The sequence below is a fragment of the Podarcis pityusensis genome, assembly GCF_964106645.2.
Source record: "Podarcis pityusensis genome assembly, chromosome: 12".
NCBI classification, from domain to species: Eukaryota; Metazoa; Chordata; class Lepidosauria; order Squamata; family Lacertidae; genus Podarcis; species Podarcis pityusensis.
In genome coordinates this window covers 34,178,752-34,202,106 of record NC_138037.1, presented here as the reverse complement: position 1 = coordinate 34,202,106, position 23,355 = coordinate 34,178,752, and the positions used below count along the sequence as shown (strand labels likewise).

Genomic DNA, 23,355 nt, shown 5'->3' with positions numbered 1-23,355 from the left:
AGAGGTCTCAGGGTGGTTCAGAGAACAAAATCAAAATATAAAACCACAAAATATATAATCAAAATAAAAACAACATATTGCAGCTGAAATTTTTAGTTAATGTAAGGGAAACTGAAGTATCTTGACAAATGCAGAATATTAGGTAGAAGACAATAAATATAAAGTCGTCATACTTAACTTCATTTTCTTCTTTTTAACAGATGACAGAGAAAATGAACTGGAGCTGAAGTCCCATTGGTCTGAAGAATTTAAGCAACGTGTCCCTGGAGCATTTAAGACCAATCCTTTTTGGAATGTACTGTCAGCATCCAATCCATTTTTAGACGATGTAGCTCAGTCAAACAACAGAGAAAAAAGTGACAAGCACATATCCATCTTAAAAGAAGACCCCTATTTATTTTTTAGAGATCTAAATAACAGAGACTCGGCTGCTTCGTCTGGAGACGAATTGAATCTTGATTATCTTTTTCTTCGCAAATCTTCCAGGAGATCGGCAAAATCTCGGAGTGTTTCAGATCTTTTGGATATTGTAGGGACTAAGACATTTGAACTCCCTAGCACGGCACCGTCCAACTATATCCTGCCTCCAAACAGTGAACCTCTTCAGAATGACCGTGAAGCCTATAAGACAGCGTGGTTGAATCAAAGGCAGCTGGCCCGATCTTGCCTGGATTTGAATGCAATAAACCAGAGTCCGGGATGGGCCCAAACCCAGTCTGTAGAAACCCATATAGCTTGCAAAGTGAGTCATGAAGGCGGCTCAGTGCAGCTTCCTGACTCGGAGATTGCGGTTCATTTCCCCGAAGGCCACGTAGCCTTTGGAGAATTCCAAGAGGTTGGCTTACAGGCAATCCTTGACTCCCCACCATCGCTCAACCATGAGTTTTCGACCACTGTGAGCCCGCTGATTGAACTGACATTAAGTAACCTCAATACCACAGAAGCCATTTTGCTTGAAATGAAAATTGCAGCCGAGGTGAAGAAGGACCCTTTCAGTCAGGTTATGACTGAAATTGTATGTCTATGTGGTTTCACCAAAGAGGGCCCGTTTGAAAGAATAAACAACTGTTACATCTATAAAGATACTGTCCAAGTCAAGCTGACAGACCTAAGTCACTTGATGTACATTGTGGCTGTAGCCCAAACCAATACAATTAATTCACCTGCAAGCGCTTGGGAGTATATACACAGAAAGCTCTCAGTTGGGATTTATGGACCCAAACATATCCACCCTTCTTTCACAGTTGTATTTGCTCTGTTTGGCCACAACTATGTTCCAGAGAAGCTTACAGTATGTGACATTAAAAAGGGTGGAAAGAGCATGCCCCCAGTTGTTTTCCAGCTCTGGGGAAAGCATACATTTGCACTTGAGAAGCCACAAGATCTTAACGTTTTTATGGCCTCTTGTGACCCTGATTTTGAAGTGAAGGAAGAGGATCAGAGGAAAGAAATTAAAGAAGGGATACTGAAAGGGGGCGGCGAAGTGATTCACCAGCACTTCCCATTTTCTATAATCAACAGAAGGAAAATACATCTATTTGTCTTCCGCGTCCAGGTGAAAGTCCCAAGCAACAACGTGGTGTGCCAGTTTTACATCACAACCCCTGAGCCAGCTCCAAAGCCATTAACTGGGGTGTTCAACAAGCCAAACCGATTAGAAAGACGCAAGGCGGTCAACTCTGCCCCACTGCTGTCGACGCCAACAATGAAATATCCAGTTTTTCAGGACAAAGCTTTACACGTTGCCAGCTATGGTGTAGCTTTGAAGACAGTGTTGCGTCAAAATAAAATTGACTATTTGCTGGAATATTTTAAAGGCGACACAATAGCGCTTCTTGGCGAAGATAAGGTGAAAGCCATCGGACAGGCTAAAATAAAAGAATGGTACGTGGGCGTTCTTAGAAGAAAAGTTGGCCTCGTACACTGCAAAAATGTCAAAGTGATAGCCAAAGACCAAGTTATGGATATTGATGATAGCACAATCACAACCAAAAGCCTTCTTGAGCAAATTGCTTTACCTTTTAGAAAGCTGACTTATATCTACGCAGCAATCTTATCCACGGTATCGGAGAAAATGAACGACTGGAAAGCTTTAGCTGATGCCCTTGGATTTTCGAACATGTCTTTGGATGCTTTCAGTGATGTACAAGCTGACAAAGAATCAGAAAAAGTAGCCTACGTTGTGAAGAAGCTCAAGGAAGTCTGCCACGATAACAGAAATACAAGGCGTTTCCTGTATGAGCTGTCTGTTGTAAGTACTGCTTGTTAGGCCACACCAAACATTTGACCCCCTATTCTCACAGAGCTACTGTACATTTCCCAGAGTTCCCTGCGAGGGAGGATTGACAGTTAAATCACTCTGGAAATTGTAGTTCTGTGAGGAAAATGGGGGTCTCCTAGCAACTCTCACCACCCTTAACAAACGATATTTCCCAGAATTCTTTGGGGGAAGCCATGACTCTTTAAAGTGCTTTAAATGCATGGTGGGGATGCGGCCTTTGTTTATGTGAGGCCCAAATGAGCAATAATTGGCTTAGCTAATTTGTTGGGATTATGGTTATCCTTCTCCACCTCAAGGCCTGTAGGCAGGTGACAAGACAGTGATCCAGCAAAGCTATTTTAGTCGGAAAAATGGCTTTGTTAGCCGTGTGAGCTGCAGCTGCAATGGAAACGTTTAAAGCAGTTCTTGGCTCCTTACGTAGTTCTCTCACATGCTCCTTTATAGGCTTGTTGGATCCTGACCAAGATGTCTGAAAAAAGCTGGTTGTGAAAATGTTCACTTAATGTTGAAATTATGTAGAAGCTGTGGGGCAAAAACACACTGTTGATCACTGGGCTCTCTAGTTTTTTATCAACTTATAAGTGCCTGCCTAGTTCCTTATGAAAACCTGGAAGTGTGGGAGCCAACAGAGTGTACATCAGTTGTTGTTAGACTGTAACTCCCATCATCCCTGACCATTGCCCATGTTGTCTGGCTGGGGCTGATGAGAGTTTGAGTCCAGTACACTGGGGAACCCAGCGTTGTGTAGAAGTTAGGGCAGGCATAGGCAAACGCGGCCCTCCAGATGTTTTGAGACTACAGTTCCCATCATCCCTGACCACTGGTCCTGTTAGCTAGGGAGGATGGGAGTTGTAGTCCCAAAACAACTGGAGGGCCGAGTTTGCCTATGCCTGAGTTAGGGTGTTGGAATAGGATCTAGGAAACAGGGGTTCAAATCTCCACTCAGCCATTAAGCTCACTGGGTGACCTTGGGCCAATCACCAACTTTCAGCCTCTCTCACAAGGTTGTTGTGAGAATAACATGGAGCCATATATGCTACCTTGAACTCCTTGATATAAATGCAATAATGGAAAACATGATGTTGGCTACCTCTGGTGCAGTCCACCTCCCATCTCGGGAAAACATAAATGCCAGACAACTCTTCCTTTATCCCTATGGTAGAATTCCTGCCATAACTCTTCAGAATCCTAGGTGGAATTATTTGGGGACCTTAAAGATAGCTGTGCGACCTGATGATCGGCTGATGGGTGAGACACCTTGCCCCTTTGTAATGAGCCAGAGCCCTTCATCCTGCGATCTCACCTCTCAGCAGCACTGGCATTGCGAATGCTTTCTAGCTGGAACTGAAGTTCTTCCTGCATCTCAGCACTTTGCTCAATGTAGAGCAGCATTTCCCAACCCGGTGCTCACCGGACATTGTTGGGTTCAAGCTCCTCTTCACCCCAACCAGCATAGCCGGTAGTCCAGCGGCACCAGGAAGCCTGAATGCAGAGTGCTGTTCCCCCTGAAACTGGTTTTGAGGGTGTCTCCCCTTACAGCGGTACCTCGGGTTACAGGCGCTTCAGGTTAAATACGCTTCAGGTTACAGACTCCGCTAACCCAGAAATAGTACCTCGGGTTAAGAACTTTGCTTCAGGATGAGAACAGAAATCATGGGGCAGCGGCATGGTGGCAGCATGAGGCCCCATTACCTAAAGTGGTGTCTCGGGTTAAGAACAGTTTCAGGTTAAGAACGGACCTCTGGAACAAATTAAGTACTTAACCCGAGGTACCACTGTATCTGGGTTTCCCCTGACTTTTCTCATTGCGCAATTGTCGCTGCAAGCAATCTTCCTCCATAATGAAGATTTCTCCTTAAATTTTCAGTATCAGCCTGATAATTGCATTCAGTTAATGTATTTATTGGTAGAGAAACAAGAATCGTTACTGTAGCAGTTTGGTTTGCAAGGAAGTGTACTTAAAAGGTTTGCCTGGCAGCGTTGCAATGGCTTTATGGTACTTTCTTATACTTGAAAAGTGTAATAGCTAGAGGACTACTCTTTCTCTGTTGACTAAGGGAGCAATCCTATTTTGTTTATTTGTTTGCTTATTAAATTTGTGTACATAATATGCAAGAAGCTGGCATAAAGCAAGCCAGATTGAAAACTCTGTTCAAGAGCAGGGGTACTGCTGGCTGAGCCTGACAGAGGGAAAGGAAGCCTTTAGAAAAGGATTTGAGTTATCCTATCCTTTTTGCTGGCTTAAGGGTAAAGGTAAAGGACCCCTGGATGGTTAAGTCCAGTCAAAGGCGACTATGGGATTGTAGCGCTCATCTCGCTTTCAGGCCGAGGGAGCCAGTGTTTGTCCACAGACAGCTTTCTGGTTCATGTGGCCAGCATGACTAAACCACTTCTGGCGCAATGGAACACCGTGACAGAAACCAGAGCACATGGAAACACTGTTTACCTTCCCACTGCTGCAGTACCTATTTATCTACTTGCACTGGTGTGCTTTCGAATTGCTACGTTGGCAGGAGCTGGGACAGAGCAACGGGAGCTCACTCCGTTGCAGGGATTCGAACCGCGACCTTCCGATTGGCAAGCCCAAGAGGCTCAGTGGTTTAGACCACAGCACAACCTACGCTGGGTTACCACGTCATGTGACCAAGCGAATAGGCTTAGGATCCAGCTCTGGTCCTGCCCCCAGAATGCCCCTTCCTTAGGCCCTAGGCTGGCTATGTTGGGCTGGGCCTCAGCAGAGACAGGATGAGTGAGACATGCCCTCGTTTAAATTTACGCTCTCCCCAGCTTGAGCTTCACACACTAAGGTCCTTTCACGGTGGCTTGCTATCGAAGTCATAACAAAACACAACACTGTCAACACACACCCTTCAAAAAAAGCTTGAAAACAAAAACCACAGCAAGTCAGACAGAAACACTCTGACACATAGGTCTGCAGTCTTCACACCCGACTAAAATTCAACAAATAGGGATCCAAACCTAACTGTCGCAGGAGGGAGTTCCACAGATGAGGTGCCACAACTGAGAAGGCCCTTTCCTTGGATCACTGCAATATATCCTGTGGTGGGATCCCAAGGAGGGCCTTCCCGGTAGATCTTAAAGTACAGGCTGGTGGATAATGGGACAGGTGCCCCTACAGGGACCCAAGTCATTCAGGGCACTGTAAGTTATCAACATGACCTTGAATGGGGCCCAGTACAGTGGTACCTCGGGTTAAGTACTTAATTCGTTCCGGAGGTCCGTTCTTAACCTGAAACTGTTCTTAACCTGAAGCACCACTTTAGATAATGGGGCCTCCTGCCGCCGCCATGCTGCCGGAGCATGATTTCTGTTCTCATCCTGAAGCAAAGTTCTTAACCCGAGGTACTATTTCTGGGTTAGCGGAGTCTGTAACCTGAAGCGTATGTAATCCGAGGTACCACTGTACGGTACTGTCAGTCAATGCTGAACCATTGTTACATGGTTCAGAAAAGAAGCATAGCTCCAGCATGGTCAATGGTTACAGTATTTCATTATTGTGTGTCCTACCCCCTTGTTTTTAGCTGTTCTTATTTTACCTGTAAGCCACCTAGAGTCCCTGTCAAGGAAAAAGGAGATGTAATTATAAGAATAAGAATAAGAATACTAGACATTGTGGTCCAAAGCATCTAGAAGGCACCAGGTTGGGAAATGCTGGTTTTGGACATAAGCCTTTCAAATCTTAGTCCTTTTTCTGTGATGACATGTTGCTCATTAGCAAGTTGCCCAAAATAACAGAAGCCCTTTAGCTTAAAAATAGCAAGCACTGGAAGTCATGGGTTTCGTCATTGTCAAGATATATATACTACCGCTTAAGGACTTCTCACTAGTTCTCTGTAGCTGCAATTTTAAACATGGACTTGCAGGTAAAAGTTTTGTCTCTTGCTTCCAGCTTCTTCCCCGAGGCTATATTTTCAGGCTCATTATACAAGTGTAGTTCTCGGTAAAACTTAAGTACCTTTTTGTTGTTTTTTTACAATGGCAGCTTTCTGCTAAAGAGCTGCAGCATCTTAAAGGCCTGAGAATATAATTGATGCATATGATTGTACAGTGGTACCTCGGGTTACATACACTTCAGGTTACATACGCTTCAGGTTACAGACTCCGCTAACCCAGAAATAGTACCTCAGGTTAAGAACTTTGCTTCAGGATGAGAACAGAAATCGTGCTCTGGCGGCGCGGTGGCAGCAGGAGGCCCCATTAGCTAAAGTGGTGTCTCAGGTTAAGAACAGTTTCAGGTTAAGAACGGACCTCCGGAATGAATTAAGTACTTAACCCGAGGTACCACTGTACAAAGGATGGAGATGGTGTGGAGATGCTGTGTAGGATCAGGCCAGCATATGATCTGTTATGGTCGGTCTGTGCAGTGCCCACATTCAACCTATGCAGAAACACTTTTTGGGTGGCCTCCTTGTGAGGAAAGCAATGTTAAAATGGAGCAGCCTCTATTTCTTCCAAAGATTTTCTATGAATCCAGTGTTTCTGTGTTTCTTCCTGAAACAACCACATTAGAGGATCAAGTTTTCATCTTGGTGTGGGATATGCAGCTGTCCCATTCTGGGATCGAACCGTCAACCTTGGTGTTATCAGCACCCCGCTCTTACCAACTGAGGAAATGGGAGTTTCAACAACCTCTGGAGAGCCAGAGATTCCTACTTAAACCTTGCATAATTGGTTAGTTGTAAGCTGCTGTGATTTTTTTTTTTAATGGTAGTACAGTCATACCTTGGTTTTTGAACAACTTAGTTCTCAAATATTTTGGCTCCCGAACACCACAAACCTGGAAGTGGGTGTCCCGGTTTGCGAACTATTTTTGGAAGCCGAATGTCTGATGGGTCTTTCGATTGGCTGTATGAACTTCCTGCAGCCAATCAGAAGCCGCACTTTGGTTTTCGAACATTTTGGAAGTCAAACAGACTTCCGGAACGCATTCCATTTGACTTCCAAGGTACAACTGTATATAAATATTGTAAATAAAACAACATTTTAAGGGCAAAACGGAAGAGATATTTTCTTGTCTCAGGTGGAATGCCATTTGTTTTGTTCAGTTTTGGGCCAGCAGAGCAAAGCGATTGCATTTACATAAACCTGAGCATTTTAAAAGGACGCTCAAGTAAAAAGAGCTGAGAGCGAGAAGTCATCAGTTACTGGCTTTTCTTCTGTGAAAAATGATTATACAAATGGGCCACAATACCCATATACATTTCTTTTCCTAAGCAGATTTTATCCTGCTGCAGCCTAGTTCTAAAGTAATTGCTCAGGATAGAACTTTCAGTAATTTCAGCCAGTCTTTTCCTTGGCTAATGACTATATGCAGGACTGTCCTAAATATCTGTAATCAGGAATAATGAGTAAACTCTATTATTGATTATGTGGTCCTAAGACTGACATTTATATAAAACCATACTCTTCTTTCTGGGAACAGTATGCCATTTTTGGCAGTATAGGGATAAATCTGGAAAAACTACCGTAATTAGTTCAGATTTCATTTTAAATCTGGCTCCTAGGCTAATTGTTCTAGGGAAAGAGAATTGATACAGATTCACCAGCGGTTAGTAAAATTGGTAACAATTATTCCAGTGTATCTATTGTTTTGCTGCCAGACGCAAGATTCAGAAAGCCCTACTCAACTTCGAGCCAAAAGTACCTTGAAGACCACCAGATACCTTATACTCTGCTTTGATCACTGAAGCCTTCAGATGGGGCACATTTTGTGCCCCCGCCCCTTAGATTTAACAGGCCTTTATCAGGGACAAAGACTTCTGCAGACCCTGCTCTGTGGAACTCCTTGCCCCATGATCTTTGTTTGACAGGAGTCAGCCCTGCTTTCTTTCAAACGTCTTTTAAAAACTGTTCAGTCAGGTCTTCAGAATCTTTTTTTTTTAAAAACCAACTAATTTTTAATGATATGTTCTTTTCGCTTTGGCTATTTTGGTGTATTGTGTTTTTAATCTTACACTTTGCCTTGTTATAATTTCTACAGGAGTGTGGCTTATAAATATTTAAATAACTATATGTATGTGACTAAGTAAAACATAGTGTAAAGGAGGACCCATTGAAATCAATGGACTTAAGCCTGCATTCAAATAGCATTTCATTCAGTTTTCATGATGATTCCTTACCTAATCATTTCCACATTTTATGTGATCTTTCTCCACATGTAAAAAAGCCACTTCTGGAACACTAGTGGAATATTTAGCATAAGTTTAAGTGCTCGTTTCCGTATTGCTTCAAATAGTTGCACAAGCTGGCTCTAATTAATTGTTATTCATGGTTGCTTGAGAACATAATCATCAAACTTGTGGTTTCAGGCCCTGCTGAAGCTGGATTGCCAAGGATTACTTGCACGCATCACGCAAGACACAGTCATTTTTACGTCTGCTGTGAAGCTTGGGAAAGGCTGGAGAGAGCTGGCAGAAAAATTAGCACGACTCACAAAGCAACAAATTGAAGCTTATGAAACTCCCCACCGGGGCACAAATGGAGATGTCCCTCCAGAGGTGAAACTTCTCTCACTTTATTTCACTGTGCTATTTTGCCACCAGAGCTTTTTAGACTGAATACAGACCATTGTTTTTATAACTGACATAAAATGGCATTGCTTGCCATGGGATGTATGTGTACACATTCCTTTTGCCCCACCATTGCTTCTAGTCAAACAGGTTGCATAGGTTTTCTGAGCACAATTCAAAGTGTTGGTGCTGACCTTTAAAGCCCTAAATGGCTTCGGCCCAGTATAATCGAAGGAGCGTCTCCACCCCCATCGTTCAGCTCGGATACTGAGGTCCAGCTCCGAGGGCCTTCTAGTGGTTCCCTCACTGCGAGAAGTGAAGTTACAGGGAACCAGGCAGAAGGCCTTCTTGGTAGTGGCGCCCGCCCTGTGGAACGCCCTCCCATCAGATGTCAAGGAGATAAGTAACCATACAACATTTAGAAGACATCTAAAGGCAGCCCTGCTCAGGGAAGTTTCTAATGTTTGATGTTTTATCGTGTTTTTAATCTTAATATTACAATATTTTATTATAATATTATAATATTATGTTGGGGAAACCCATCTGGATGGGCAGGGCATAAATAATAAATTATTATTACTATTATTATTTCTTAAATGATATAATACTCATAAAACATGGTGAAAACAGAATTGGTCTCTCTTCAGTCCTAAACATCTCTCTCTCTCTCTCTCTCTCTCTCTCTCTCTCTCTCTGTCTTACTGTTATATGTCCAAACTTTCAACTCTAATAATTCTTGTCTGTGTTATAATAGCATGACACAAAATTGCTCAAAGCCATTTCTCAAAGCCCACCCAAAGAGATGAGGCTCATCAAGTTGATGGAGACAAAATATTGAATTAAACATTTAAATGGCTTCTCTAGAGAATTTAAATGGAGACATCCTGAGGGTGTAAGTCTATAAAGATTCATTCTGCAGTCCTGTGCATATTTAATTTAGGATAAGGTACACTGATCTCTGCTGAGTTCTGAGTAAACGTGTTTTGGATTGTTCCGCATCTGTCAATGAAGCTATATAAAAATTTCCATTAACATCGGCCTTTATTGGCAGATGATTTTAGCTTGGTATCCCAACCAAATATGAAAATGTGTAGATATTGTTGGAGGACAATGACAGCTTAACTAGCAAGGCACTGACCGTATAGTGGTACCTCGGGTTACAGGTGCTTCAGGTTACAGGTGCTTCAGTTTACAGACTCCACTAACCCAGAAATAGTACCTCGGGTTAAGAACTTTGCTTCAAGATGAGAACAGAAATTGTGTGGCGGTGGCGTGGCAGCAGCGGGAGGCTCCATTAGCTAAAGTGGTACCTCAGGTTAAGAATGGTTTCAGGTTAAGAATGAACCTCCAGAACGAATTAAGTTCTCAACCCAAAGCACCACTGTATAATGCAGTGAATAATCCAAACAGGAAGCAATGCAAAACTTTGAGCATTTCAGTATACTTTGGCTTTCAAATTTTTGTCTGTATGTTGCTCAGCATACCCACTACAACCCACTAGTTCCCGTAATAGAAAAGAGGTCAGAATATTATTCACCTCATTTTTTGAATCTATTTCTTTTGGCTTGTATTTAATTTTGATTGTTGGCCACCTTGGCTTGTTCTTTGAGTTACCAGATTTTTCCTGTAGTTCTCTGATATGTGACTTGCACTTGCACTTAAATAAGACAAAATAATAAATCCTATAGGCAAAGATAATCTTGGTGAAATCTTGCATAAAGTACTGTTTGTCAAAAGGGGGGGGGGAGTACTTGATTTTGCAGTGCTCCTATCCTCCTCTCTCTTTTTCTTATGGTTATGTTTTTATTTGGAATCATTCATCACGAGCAGCCTTAGAAATCTCATATCAGCTGCCACAGTGATATTAAGCTGTCAAGTTAGACGTTAAATGAAATATTCACAACAACCAAATAGCTGCCTCTTTGTCTGTCAGCATGCAGCATGCAGGAATTTGATAACTCTGTGCGCAGTGTTTTCATTTTTCCTGTGTTTATTTATAGCTTGGTCTTTCCCAAAGGAGGGTCAGGTTCTGTAATAGCACTTCTTTCCTTACTCAATTCTTACAGCAGCCTTGTGTGGCAGATCCCACTTTGCAGATGAGATACTCACTCTGACGTTTTTTAATTTTTGTATTAGTTTCACCTGTAGGCTGCTTTCCCACATAAATGTGGCCAAAGCGGCTCGCAGTGCTGTAAAAAAATAAAATAAAATGCATATTATTGCAATAATAGTTTAATGTGCATTGATTTCAAAACATACATAGTATGATAATCCAGCACACAGTGCTTTAAAAGAGTCTCATCCTCCATGAATACTATCTTCTAGCTCCACTGATGGAGTCCGTATAGCCCTGGATACCAGTTGCAGGGAATCACAAGTGAACAGAGTGCTGTTTCTCTTGGGTCCTCCTTGAAGGCTTCCCAGAGGCATAGCCACTGTGAGAATGAGATTCTGGACTAGATAGAATGTTGGCCTGATCTAGCAACACTATTCATTTGTTCCTAGATAATTCATTTTCATATAGCTATTAATGAATGAATTAAATTTGTATACTCACCTCCCCTTCATCTGTGGATCTCAGGGCAGTTCACAACATAAATCTGCTTCACAGCAGATGATGATTCCACCCAGCTGGGGCTTCTTCTGCAGCCAATCAGGGCTGGGTGGAGTGTCCACCAATCAGGAGGGAGTGGACAGTTAAATGGTCCAGTTGAGCTTAGCTTGGCCATGGCTAGAGATTAGCTGGGCATTGGAGCAGTTTGCTAGGCACGGCAGCCCCAATTATTTCCCTGAGGGGAAGGATAAAATTCTAAAATGGGCCTGAAAGTGTTTTCTTGGTTTAGGTAGGAGAACAAAAAGCCATTCTGGGAGGAATCAGCTTAATTAGAAACCGGTTTAAAGTCCAATTTTAAATAAAGTTCTTAATTACTTCTGTAAAAGGTTTTTGGCTTATCAGCTTAACCATCAAGCTTAAACCCTCATCATGTGTGTTTAAATTAAATTCCAGTTTTGTTTCCAACATGGCTCATCCTTCCTTTGATCCTCTGGGTGAGGGAGAAGTGGTCACAGGCTTTCCTTTCACATTATTAATAGTCCTTGCTCCTGGATATTAGCAGTTGCTACCACATACAGAGAATCTCAGACCTCAACAGGTTGTTTTAAAGCACCCCAAACTCTGTCACGTTCTGTATCTTTATTGAGGAAGTTTACCACAACCATGTCTTCCAACACACCAATGTCTTGACGGTTCACGCTTGCCGGTTACACCTGGAGTAGCCAAACTGGTTCTCTCCTGTTGCTGTTGGACTCCATCTCCCATCATCCCCAGCTAGCAGGTATCATGGTTAGTGCTGATGGGACCTGTAGTCCACCTGAGGGCACAGTGCTGGCTACTACTGTGCTGCCCAGCAGTACATAACACTGGCCAGGTCTGAGGCATAGCTGGGCAAATTGCCCCCCTGCCCCAGTAAGCCCCATAAGCTTAGCAGGCAGCACTGGGACAGCAGGAGTTTCTTTTGGACAGGTCTCTCCTGTAAGCAAATCTGGTCTTGAGCATCGTTCATGTAGAAAATACAAATTCAGGTTCTTCATTCAGCAGAAAATACAAATTCAGGTTCTTCATTCAGGTTTTCCAAACATCGCTAGCTGTGATCACTAGCTCACAAGCATTCTGAGACTTTAAAAACAGCACTTGCTTATTCAGTCAATCTATATGAGCGGACACTCCTATTACACGACTTCTTGCCATTCTGCATCTCCTAATTGCTGTTAAGTAAATCAGTGGTAAGAATGAATTGCACTCCACCCTGTCTCAGATTCTTGACTTTCACGGGCCAGGCTGAGTTTGCAGAACTGACATCTAGGAAGCCCCCTTTGTCTCTCTTTAATTTGCAAATCGAGCTTAATTGAGAACATTTGATCCAAAAGCTGCAGGTTCAAGGTTATTTTTACAGTATGTCTGCATTTTCAGAGCTTGACAGCGAGACCGGCGTTCTGGCTTCTGTCAGTGCTAAACTTGCTCTCCATCTGTGGTTTTCAGATTTACTTTAAAGGTGGTATGTTTTTAAAATAGAAATTTCTGATGGAGCATCATTTAAAAAAATGACTTCCATGATTATCCATTATTTTCTGCTGTTCTGATTTGCCAGTGTTTATGTTTGAAATTTTTAAACATAAATGACCCCCTCCAAGAATAATACAGCTTTCTGTTTGCCTTTTTGTTATCTTCTGTGCTTTTTTTAAAAAAAACTTTGCTGTTGCACCTTCCAGTAGACATCTACAAAATGAGAATAAAATTAATTTCCAGTAGGAATTCCTAAAGTTTTGTCTGTGCAAGGCTGCAGTGACCCAGTGCTCATTATGCATAACTTCTAATTCCTAAAATTGTTATTCCCTATTATCAAAGATAATTTCTGGGTTGCCAGAGCTTGTGATGTCCTATGTTTTTAGTGTTGCTAAAAAGTAGTTGCAGGCCCCCTCAACTGGTTCCTGTACTTTACGTGAGATACATGTTGAGAAGTTTAAAGTACTCCTTTGCATGAGTCAGAATGTTGATCTTTTTAGCCCAGTAATGTCACTGCCTCCCAAGTTCTTCCTTGATGAGATCTTATCTAGAGATACTTGTGGGTGAACTTGGGACCTTATTATCGCTCTCCTTTCCAGTTCAGCTTCTTTTAAATTTTCCACAAGGAGTGATGACCTACTTTGGGAAACTGCACTAGAATTTGAGCTGCTCGAGTAAAATGTTAACATTCATTGATCAATGACCATATTTGGAGTTTAGAAAATTAGCTGCTCAGCGATCCAGGTCCAACTCAGGGGGATTTCATGATCGATTCCATTTCATTAATTTCATTATTGAGTACAATTTAATTTAAAGCATTTTTATCCCTCTTTTTCCATTAAAATGTTCAAGACAGCTTACAAAAGTTAAAAAAATAGCAGAACAGTTAACGAGACCCACAAAAAAACAACACACCAGATCAAATATAAACACTTTACACAGCATTCAAAATTTGTCTGGTGCCAGACGTATTCTGCACCGGGCTATCAGCAACTTGTGACCAAGTGAAGATGCCTGGGCGCCTGATTTCTCCACCCCCTGGAGGTGCATGCCTGGGGATCCTTGGATCTTGACTGTTTTCACACACTAACAGCAAAGCCTGTAGAATTCCATCCATGATATTCATCTGCATGATCTGAACAAATTTCAGGAACCAGAAAGTTGTATTCCAAAATACAACTTTGGAGCTGTCTAGCCTCCAAATGGCAACTAGGAATTTTGTTTTGTTGATTCTAACCTTGGTTTAAGGAGCCGTTTGGTGCCTAGCTTATATATCTGAATTTATAACACTGCCTTTACATTAATTGACTTAAAATACAATGGCAAGCAGCCTAAACTGTAAAAGAGGAGCCTAAAAAACAAACAAGCAGACCACAAATTTAATAACTTCATAATATATGAAGTTCACACAAAAAGTTTTTCAAGACAGAAGCAAGGATAAAATAGCCTCCTAACCAAAAGGCTACCAGAGAGAAGAAGAAACTAATTTTGTGATGTGTAAATGCAAAATGATAATGAGAGAGTGGAGAATGGGGACTAGGTTCATCAGCAGAATCTTTTGGAGGGGATCTCAACTTAGAACAGAAATCCAGCCAACCATAAATGTTATCTCCAGATATTCAGCTGTTTTCTGAATGCCCCTCAGACCCAAATGGTCCTTATAAAAAGAGGAAGAAAAAAATTGTCTTGGGGCTGACGATTTCATCAGGGATTTAAAGACTGGTAAAAATGAATCCATTAATTCCTTTCAACATGCTAGGGGGGTGGAGATACTTTTTTTTTAAAAAAAGTTACCTACTTAATGATATGAGGACATGTTTGTTTAGAGTTGACTGTATGTTTAGAGTTCTAGTAATATGATAATAAGTATGGGTATGAATGAGAATAGTTAACTGAGGTACAGCTAAGTTATTACTGTTTTAAGCTGGTGACTTTAATGTTATTGTTCCTGCCTATGGATTTTAAAGGGTTATGTATTTTACCATGAATCTGTATTTAAAAATATAGTAAGCCACTTTGCTTTTTGTGGAATGCCCTCCCCAGGGAGGTTTGTTGGGCGCCTCCATGATATATTTTTAAGTGCCAGGCAACAAGATGTAAATGATAATAATTGATCCCCGGTATGTTTTCAACTGCAGATGATGTGGAAACCGGCGTATGATTTCCTGTACACCTGGGGAGCTCACTATGGAGACAGTTACAGAGATATGTTGCAAGACCTGCAGTCTGCACTGGACAAAATGAAGAATCCTGTGACCAAACAGTGGCGAGAATTAACTGGAGCTCTGATTCTAGTCAACTGCATGGAGGTTCTCCAGGCAAGTGCTTTCTCTAAGATGGATGAAGACTAGAAGTCATCTAATTTAGAAAGGCGCCGTGGAAATTATCTTCCTGAAACACAAAGCAGTTAAATGAGAGCATTTGCATCAAGAACCGTTTAGCTCCTCTGCCTGTGAAAATTATGCCTATTGCTTCTGGCTTTTATGGGCTTAAGCTTTTTTAAATGAAAAGATCAAGTCATTTATTTTTCAAGCAGGACCAGTTTTCCCTTGCTTTTCCTCATACCCATGTCCCTACAACAACATGTCTTGAAAGGTGTTCGTGTACAGCAGTCGGAATCTGACCAGCCTTGCAGTGGGCTGCACATTTTGGGGGGTAGTTTAGTACGGGAGGAATTTAAGCTGGGCAGCATAGTTACATTACTTATTCAGAGCGTTTTACCTAGAAATTATTCCATATGCCTGCTATTATCATTCCTGAGTGAACCAGTGAGGGAACCTGCACACTCCTGTGAATACATGGTTGCTCTGAGGTAATTGGGAAAGCTGTAAATATATCCTCAATTACTTTACTACAGTAGCATCTTGGCTTACGTTACCCTTGCGTAACGCAAACTTCAGGTTGCAAAAGTGGGAAACCCAGAAGTGTTTCGCCACACGTGCATGTGCAGAAGCGCTCTACCGTGCCGCGTGCATGCGCAGAAACGGTCTGCTGCCACTCACGCACATGCGCAGAAGCAGTCCCTCCGGTTACGGAAACCTTGGGATCTGACCAGAACTTTGGAACGGATCTCATCCACAACCAGAGGTACGTTTGGATTCCAGTGGAAATGGACTGTCTGAAGGCCTCTCTGCCAGGTATCTGTATTATTGACCCATGTTTCTTCATGGAAAAAGTGGTCTGTCCCCTTTGTGGATGTCTTGTGCTATTCATTTCCCCCAGCGCACCAGCCTTATCTCTCATCCCCAGGTAATGGGAGCCCCACCTCCATCTTGCTGTGACCTTGCCTTCTTATTTGGCTCTAAAGCAGATCCAGAATTGACATTCTGTGACAGTGGTGACATATTCTTAGGGTCAGTTCTCTGCTCAGTTCTCCACTCCTCAGGGCAAATGAAATGCATGGTCGGCGCATGATTTTTATGAAAACTGCCCACTGGCATAGGAATCACAAAGCAATCTGCTCTGCTGCTGTCATAGTTTCCGAACTTGTATCTATAACATGGTGGTTCCAACATACACTTCCGACTATCAGGCTCTGCTTGATACCCCTTACATCATAATGACAAATGAAACTGTTTTTAATGATAAAAAAAAAAAAGTTGTCTGCATCCACCCAGGAACGTCCAAAGATAGATATTATTTTTGCACCATTGCATGTGTCAAAGGTTTAATGTACAGATACAATTTATTCACATTTTTTTTACCTGCTGTGTTTTATTTGTGTGGGCTCTTAAGTTGGGCAGTCCTAGCTTACAAGGCTCAATGGCAGCTGTTGAATCATTGACTGCCCTGTTAGCCACTACCTCTTCTGTTTTTTGTTTTTTTAATTCAAGAGGTACACAGCAGGGCATTAGGGACCAAATGTATTTGCCATTATTATTGGTTTGTGTGTTCTTTGATAAAAAACCTGTTCTACTTTTTGTTTCACTGTAGTAAGAGTATTTTTTTGCGGGGTTGGGGGGGGAATTTGCATTGAGATCATGTGTGGGTAAGAAGGCCACAGGCAGTCATTAGTTTCTCACTGCCTGTGGATGTTTATAAAAAGAGACTTGAGAAAAATAAATAGGCTCTAAACCTCAGTGCCATTTGTGCCTTGACAATCTTACCACAATCTCAGCAAAAATCTTAGTAGTGTGAATTAATGTTGCAAGAAATGTGGCAGTTAATCACACCTAATAGTTCTAATATGTCACACCCCAAACTGCAAAGACAGAAAATTTAAGAGTTCATTTTACTTAGTGGGGGGCACTCTACATAGGCCCTGTTCTGACATAGCAATCTCAGACCATTACACTGTGGTTTATCAGCCAATGAAAAGCCTGTGCCCGTGTGGTTGCTCTTTGAATCTTCGCTCCCCTCATGGTCCTGGCTTTGTAGCTTAAGATCACGGCTTCTTTGAACCACAGTTTCCTATTACATCTGGTCTCGGAATTGCTGATTTAATCTCTGCTTGTCATGGTTATCAAATCACAGTTTCCTGGTGCAGGTGTATCTGGAAACTATGGTTTAGATCAGCCAAGCATGAAGAGAAGGATAGGGAGGGAGTGTACCGGTAAATGGTTCATTCTCAGACTGTTGAGCCATGGTTTGTGGGACCAAGATTGCTAGTTGAAGCTTGCCCATAGAAGTCAACAATTCAGCCACTAAGACTGTTACTCTAGGGCAAGGTTATAGGACATGATTATATGCTCAGTTACTGAAACCCAGTGTCTTGTGTTCATGAAGTTCCCTGAATCTATGGAGCTGGATTCCTTGACAGTAAAACAGATGTAGCTATGTATTGGGGCATTGTGACTGGACTCCCTCACACACTAACAGATTCCTTTGTGGAGGGCTCCACCTCCATTTAGGATGCAGGCATAAGCAGCCAACATAGGAACATGGTCCTCCGTGAAGTGGCTGCAAGTGATACTTTCTTATATGATATTGGAAATGGTCCTGTCAATGCCCAAAGCAAAGACTATGGCTTGACAAAATCTTAACAGAGGTTACTGTTCCAGAACCTACCTCAGCAAGCATGTTGAGGAGCGGAAGGAGGAGTTTGGTACCTCATGAAGCAAAATGGGATGAAGGGTATTCTCACCTCCTGTCTGCATTTACAATGCATTTCCATGTATGTGTACTCAGAAGTGAGTCCTGCTGTTCCCAGAGGTAGGATTGCACAAGACTGTCGCCTTCCTTTGGATAGGGGTTGGGGAGTAATCATCATTCTTAAAGGGACTGGGTTTCATTTGGTCTTCCTGGTTTTTTTATATGAGCATTGCTAAATTTTATTTTGCTTGACCAAAAATACAAAGGCCTGATGTGAAGAATTCTAATAGTCTTTGTATAACAGATGAGGAAAATTGCCAACATTTTGCTTTTATGGAAGGGATTCCAGATATAGCTTCAGGTTTTTGACTACAAGGGCACCTTAAGCAAGGAAACAAGGGGCTGAGCAATCCTCTACGAAGGCAGCTCATATTGTGTTTATTTTCAAAGTGCAGTTTTTGGAACTGATGTTGTAATGTTATATTCTGATATATTGGTTTAATACTTTATTTTTTTAAAAAAGTTTTGTGTATTTTGATTAAACTGACTCTTTTAATTCTGATTTGGGACATGCCACATCTGTCACAAGTGCAAAATCTCCACCTCTGGACCTGCCATTGTATTATTGTTTTTATTTATTAAATTTGTATACCGCCCTTCATCTGAAGCCAAACCAGGGTGGTTCATGACAGAAAAATACAAAAGGAGAATACAAAACACAAAACAAAACAAAAATCAATAGCAAGAAAATGTAATAGCAAGAGGGAAAACATCCAACCTGTATTAGATAAATAGCATTCTAAGCAGAGAGGATTTAGATTTTCAAAGTTGTGTATGTGTATTTTAAATAGTGGTTGACTGGCCACTTAACCAATTTTACACTAGTGGGTTGGATCTTTGAGGTCCCTTCCAATTCCATGCTTCCTTGCGGAAGGGAAGCGGGATTGTATCTGCAGAGTCCTGGGTAGTGAAATGAGCTCCCCATGGATCTAGAAATTGTGTTGAGTTTCTTTCTTAACCTCCCAGTGTTTCGTGACAACCTAAATTAGGATGGTGCCAAAAATGAAGGGAAAAGGTGCCTGTGACTGGTAAATCAGATTTCCCTCTAGGTCTAATTAGAGGTAACTGCTATCTATTTGAGAATGCAGGTGGGGGATCAGAACGCTGCAAGATCTTAAAGCTAGCAAGTGAGGAATATAGGTCAGGGCATTTTAAGAAATAGCTGTGGTTGATGGCATTGGGAGGTTTTGAATACCACTGACTACAAATATGCAACAAGGCTTTAGATATTTCAGAATTTTCAGTGTGTGCGTTCCCTGACAGCCTGTGCTTTGGCTCACTTATGTGAATCTAAATGAGGCAGCGAAGCTATAAATACGCCATTTTTCATCCTGAACATCAAATGGAAGCAAGTACCACTGAAATCGATGTGTTTAGTCTCAAGATCTAATTAAGGCTTCCTTGAAGCTCCTGGGTGCGTAACAAGCAAATAACTCTTGAAATAACTTGTAGTTTAGCTTCTCCTTTAAAGGGATGTATTTTTAATGTGAACAAGTGCTGAGATAAGTGGCATACAGGTTCTTTCTCTGCCTCCCCCCACCCTGAGCTTGTAATAACTCACCAAGCAAGCAGAAATATGCATCTTGTGTGTGATGACATAGACAGCATTTCTGTACTAGACCAGCTAATATGGGGGCTCACTTTAGCTGGCTTCTTGGTACGTTTTCCCCTCCCTCCCTTGTTGAGAAATTCATTCTTTTTGTACTGAGACGCTGTTCCATGGCTAACATGGGCTTACTTTTCAGTGGAATAAAAAAAAAAAAAAAAAAAAAAAAGAAATGCAGGCCAGCCGTTGTCTTCAGAATAACCCACGAATATTTGGTCATGTCTACGAGACCTGTCAGTTGGCGTCTGCACCGTGAAGCAGCTACCTGATCCCTGAGTCTGCGGAATTGTGGTTTCTGGAACAAAGCCTCGTGCTGCTCCAGTTGACTGGCAGTTTGGTGAATTTCTCTCCCTCTGGAAAACTCCAGTGTCACAGAACCAGGCTGCTCTCACCACCAAAGGATTATCTCCCCCTGAATTTGCTAATCTCTTCTTGACACAGGAGGGAAGGTTTGTTCAGAGCTCCATATATGGAGAATTCATGCTTTGCCACACTACAGAACCTTGGTCCTCATTTTAAACATTTTTGCCAGTCCACGTGAACCTCCAAATAATATGTGACTGTAGGGGCAGCATGAAGCAATCAATATAAATGCTCTGGGCTGACTAAAGCACATTTTTTAAGTATCAGTGTGGCTTGATTTACTTTTGCTAAAAAAGAAACAGTTGGAAAGTGAGTTCACTGCATTTCTGCCGTTCTAACCTTAGTTCATCTACGAAAGGCACAGGAGATTTCTTTCTGGGTTTGCCATATTTATTTTCATTTGTTAGAGTAATTCTAGTTGTCTTCTAAAAAATTAGATTTCGGCAGAACTGCAACCGAGACCGACCAAAGCCATTCTACTATGGGTTTAGTCTTAGATCAGGGGTAGGCAACCTAAGGCCCAGGGGCTGGATGCGGCCCAATCACCTTCTCAAGTTGGCCCGCGGATGGTCTGGGAATCAGCATGTTTTTACATGAGTACAATATTTCCTTTTATTTAAAATGCATCTCTGGGTTATTTGTGGGGCCTGTCTGGTGTTTTTACATGAGGAGAATGTGTGCTTTTATTTAAAATGTATCTCTGGGTTATTTGTGGGGCATAGGAATTTGTTCATTTCGTCCCCCCCCATATAGTCTGGCCCCCCACAAGGTCTGAGGGACAGTGGACTGGCCCCCTGCTGAAAAAGTTTGCTGATCCCTGGTCTTAGATCTTGCCACTTGCCTTTACATTGCGGGTGTAAAAGGCCTGTGACTCTGAAATGGTACTTTGTATCTCAGGAGTGGGGGACAAAATTTAACCTGAAGGGCAAATTGCCTTTCGGACACGCTTGGGGCCACATGCTAGTCATGGGTGGGGTCAGAGGCAAATGTGGGTGGAGAAATGAATAACAATGTTAGCTTTAGTGCACTGGGGTGTTTCCTAGGGAGAGTCATGAGGACCAGGCAGAGCTTTGGAGGGCACATTGGCTTCTTACCCCTGTTGTTTTTGTCTTATTTAAATCATTGACAATACAACTTGTGTGGGATGTATCACCACTGAAGCAGTCAAATACAACATTTCCTGTTTCCTAGAGTAAACAGACAGGGGAATGTTGCTCCAGACAGGGAGGACTTCCTGTCATACCTGCATCTTCTCCCTGTATGTGACCAGGTAGAGGGGCGTGACTCTAGCAGACCCTATAAAAGGGCTAGTCATGCAGCCATCTTTCTCTTTGCCTCTTTTCCTCTCTTCTGGCTCTTAGCCAGCAGCCCATGGCTCATCCTTACTGAGGATGGAGGCCACAAGGTAGAAAGTCTGATGGCTAGGTCAGACTTCTTTTCTCAAATGTATGTGCAACCACAAGATAAAGCCTGCCATCAGGATACTACTGTGAACTGAATTGGAAGTAAACTTTACCATTACTTTTAAAGAAGACTGTCATGTTATTATTATTTTTAAGAGGGAAATAAAGGGAAATTTACAGGAACTATCCAGTCTAGATAAGCCAGACTGGATTGCTCAACTTACCGGTAAATGATTCTAACAAATCCATCAACTTGCTTCCAGCAATATGCATGGGAATGTGCTCAGCTACAAGCTCACAAGCATGAGTGAGGAGAGATAATATTTAATCAATATATCCTTTCCTACTTTCCTCAACATTCCCACAACTTGCCCATATGGTTATTGACCTCTATTCCATCATGATCTCCAGAATCCAGTGAGAAAGATCTTCTGCATTGCTTCTACGCCTTTGGTGCTGAAGTAGTTACACGTCTTATTATCATTATTCCTGTCGTCTGGTCTTTGACCGTAATAAAGAGTGGACTGAATTGAGTTGGGGGAGAAAAGTGAGCATGATGTTGCAATGTCAGGTTTTGTTTTGTGAAACTGTGCCTGTTTCTTCCATAAGGAGAGCACAGATCACAAACGTGGGACCATCACAGTGTCAACATTTCCAGAAATGGAGAGCCATAACTCCCTGATGGTGACTTGTACAGGAATTCCTCATTCAGTGCTATGTGAGGAAGCTATTTTGCCTATGAGAACTCTGCACTTGCCAAATAAGTGAGAGGCCAGAACTAAGCTGGATTTTTTTTTTATCACTATGCTATATCAGGTGAAATCTGGAGCAGTTGTTAATGGCCTTAAGTGTCTCAACATCTGGAAATGAGAGTGCCTGGGTTACAGTTAAAAAAGGAGTTAGGGCATATGCTTTACCAGATAGATGTTTCTATGTGATTTAAAATACCACATCTTTTTTGTTTTCATGCTTCCATTGAAAGAAGCATAATTATTCTGTCTTTCATAAATATCAGCCCAATCTAATGCCTTGCAGCCTGGGACAGGGGACTTGATTACAGAAGCCAGCAGGTATTCATTGCCCCATTATATATGGCTTGTTGGTTTTGCTAACTTAATTTTTGCGTGGTTAGACAGCTTTGGAACGCAGACAGCTTTGACACAGGCTAGGCTGCAAAATATATATCGTTTCAAGTCAGCAGCCGAGTGCCAACTCTGCAATTTGGCACAATACACCAGTGGGCGCAAAGAGCAGAAAAAACTTCACCAACCTTGTGTTCAGATACTATTCTCTGAGGAATTGCTGTTCAGCTTTCACGCATCGCCGAGATGATTTGCCTTTGCAAATCATTCCCCATTTCTCTCTGTGCCAGGCACTCTTCCTCTCAAGGTGCCAGCGTTATTATTATAAGACTGTTTTCAATAATGAGAAGAGCCATTAACCAGTGTCTCACTCACTGCTGAGGGAGTGGTGTTCACAGTGGGGCTCGTTCAGTACTCCAGTTTCCATCGCTACACTCTGTATCTCTTCCCTGGATGTTATTTAATATTCAAGGAAGATGATGAGTAAGTTTTAACACTAAGGAGAAAATGAGAGATCCTGAAGTGGAAGGGACTTCATGGTGGTAATTTGCAGGTTTTCATCCAGGTCTAGTTAGCAGTGGCAGGCTAATTCAGATTTGTGGGGAGTGGGAGTGCATTGGTAGAATGGTCCACAGTTGTAGGTAGTGAGGGTCAAAGACCCATTACAGTGGTACCTCGGGTTACATATGCTTCAGGTTACATACGCTTCAGGTTACACACTCCGCTAACCCAGAAATAGTGCTTCAGGTTAAGAACTTTGCTTCAGGATAAGAACAGAAATCGTGCTCTGGCGGTGCAGCGGCAGCAGGAGGCCCCATTAGCTAAAGTGATGCTTCAGGTTAAGAACAGTTTCAGGTTAAGAACGGACCTCCGGAACGAATTAAGTACTTAACCTGAGGTACCACTGTACTATTTCTGCAGGAGGGTCCTAGTCTC

The 23,355-nt window shown here is 42.2% G+C and overlaps 1 protein-coding gene across 1 annotated transcript in view; it reads left to right on the top strand.

The window, feature by feature from the left end:
• The window catches only part of MACC1 (MET transcriptional regulator MACC1), a 28,989-nt gene extending 10,573 nt beyond the window's left edge, over window positions 1–18,416 (top strand). The window contains exons 3-5 of the mRNA XM_080974674.1: window positions 201–2,251; window positions 8,611–8,799; window positions 15,013–18,416. Of these exons, the coding sequence (XP_080830800.1) occupies window positions 201–2,251; window positions 8,611–8,799; window positions 15,013–15,225 (2,453 nt within the window). The 3' untranslated portion in view covers window positions 15,226–18,416. The remainder of the gene's footprint in view (window positions 1–200; window positions 2,252–8,610; window positions 8,800–15,012) is intronic.
• The last annotated feature ends 4,939 nt before the right edge of the window (window positions 18,417–23,355 follow it).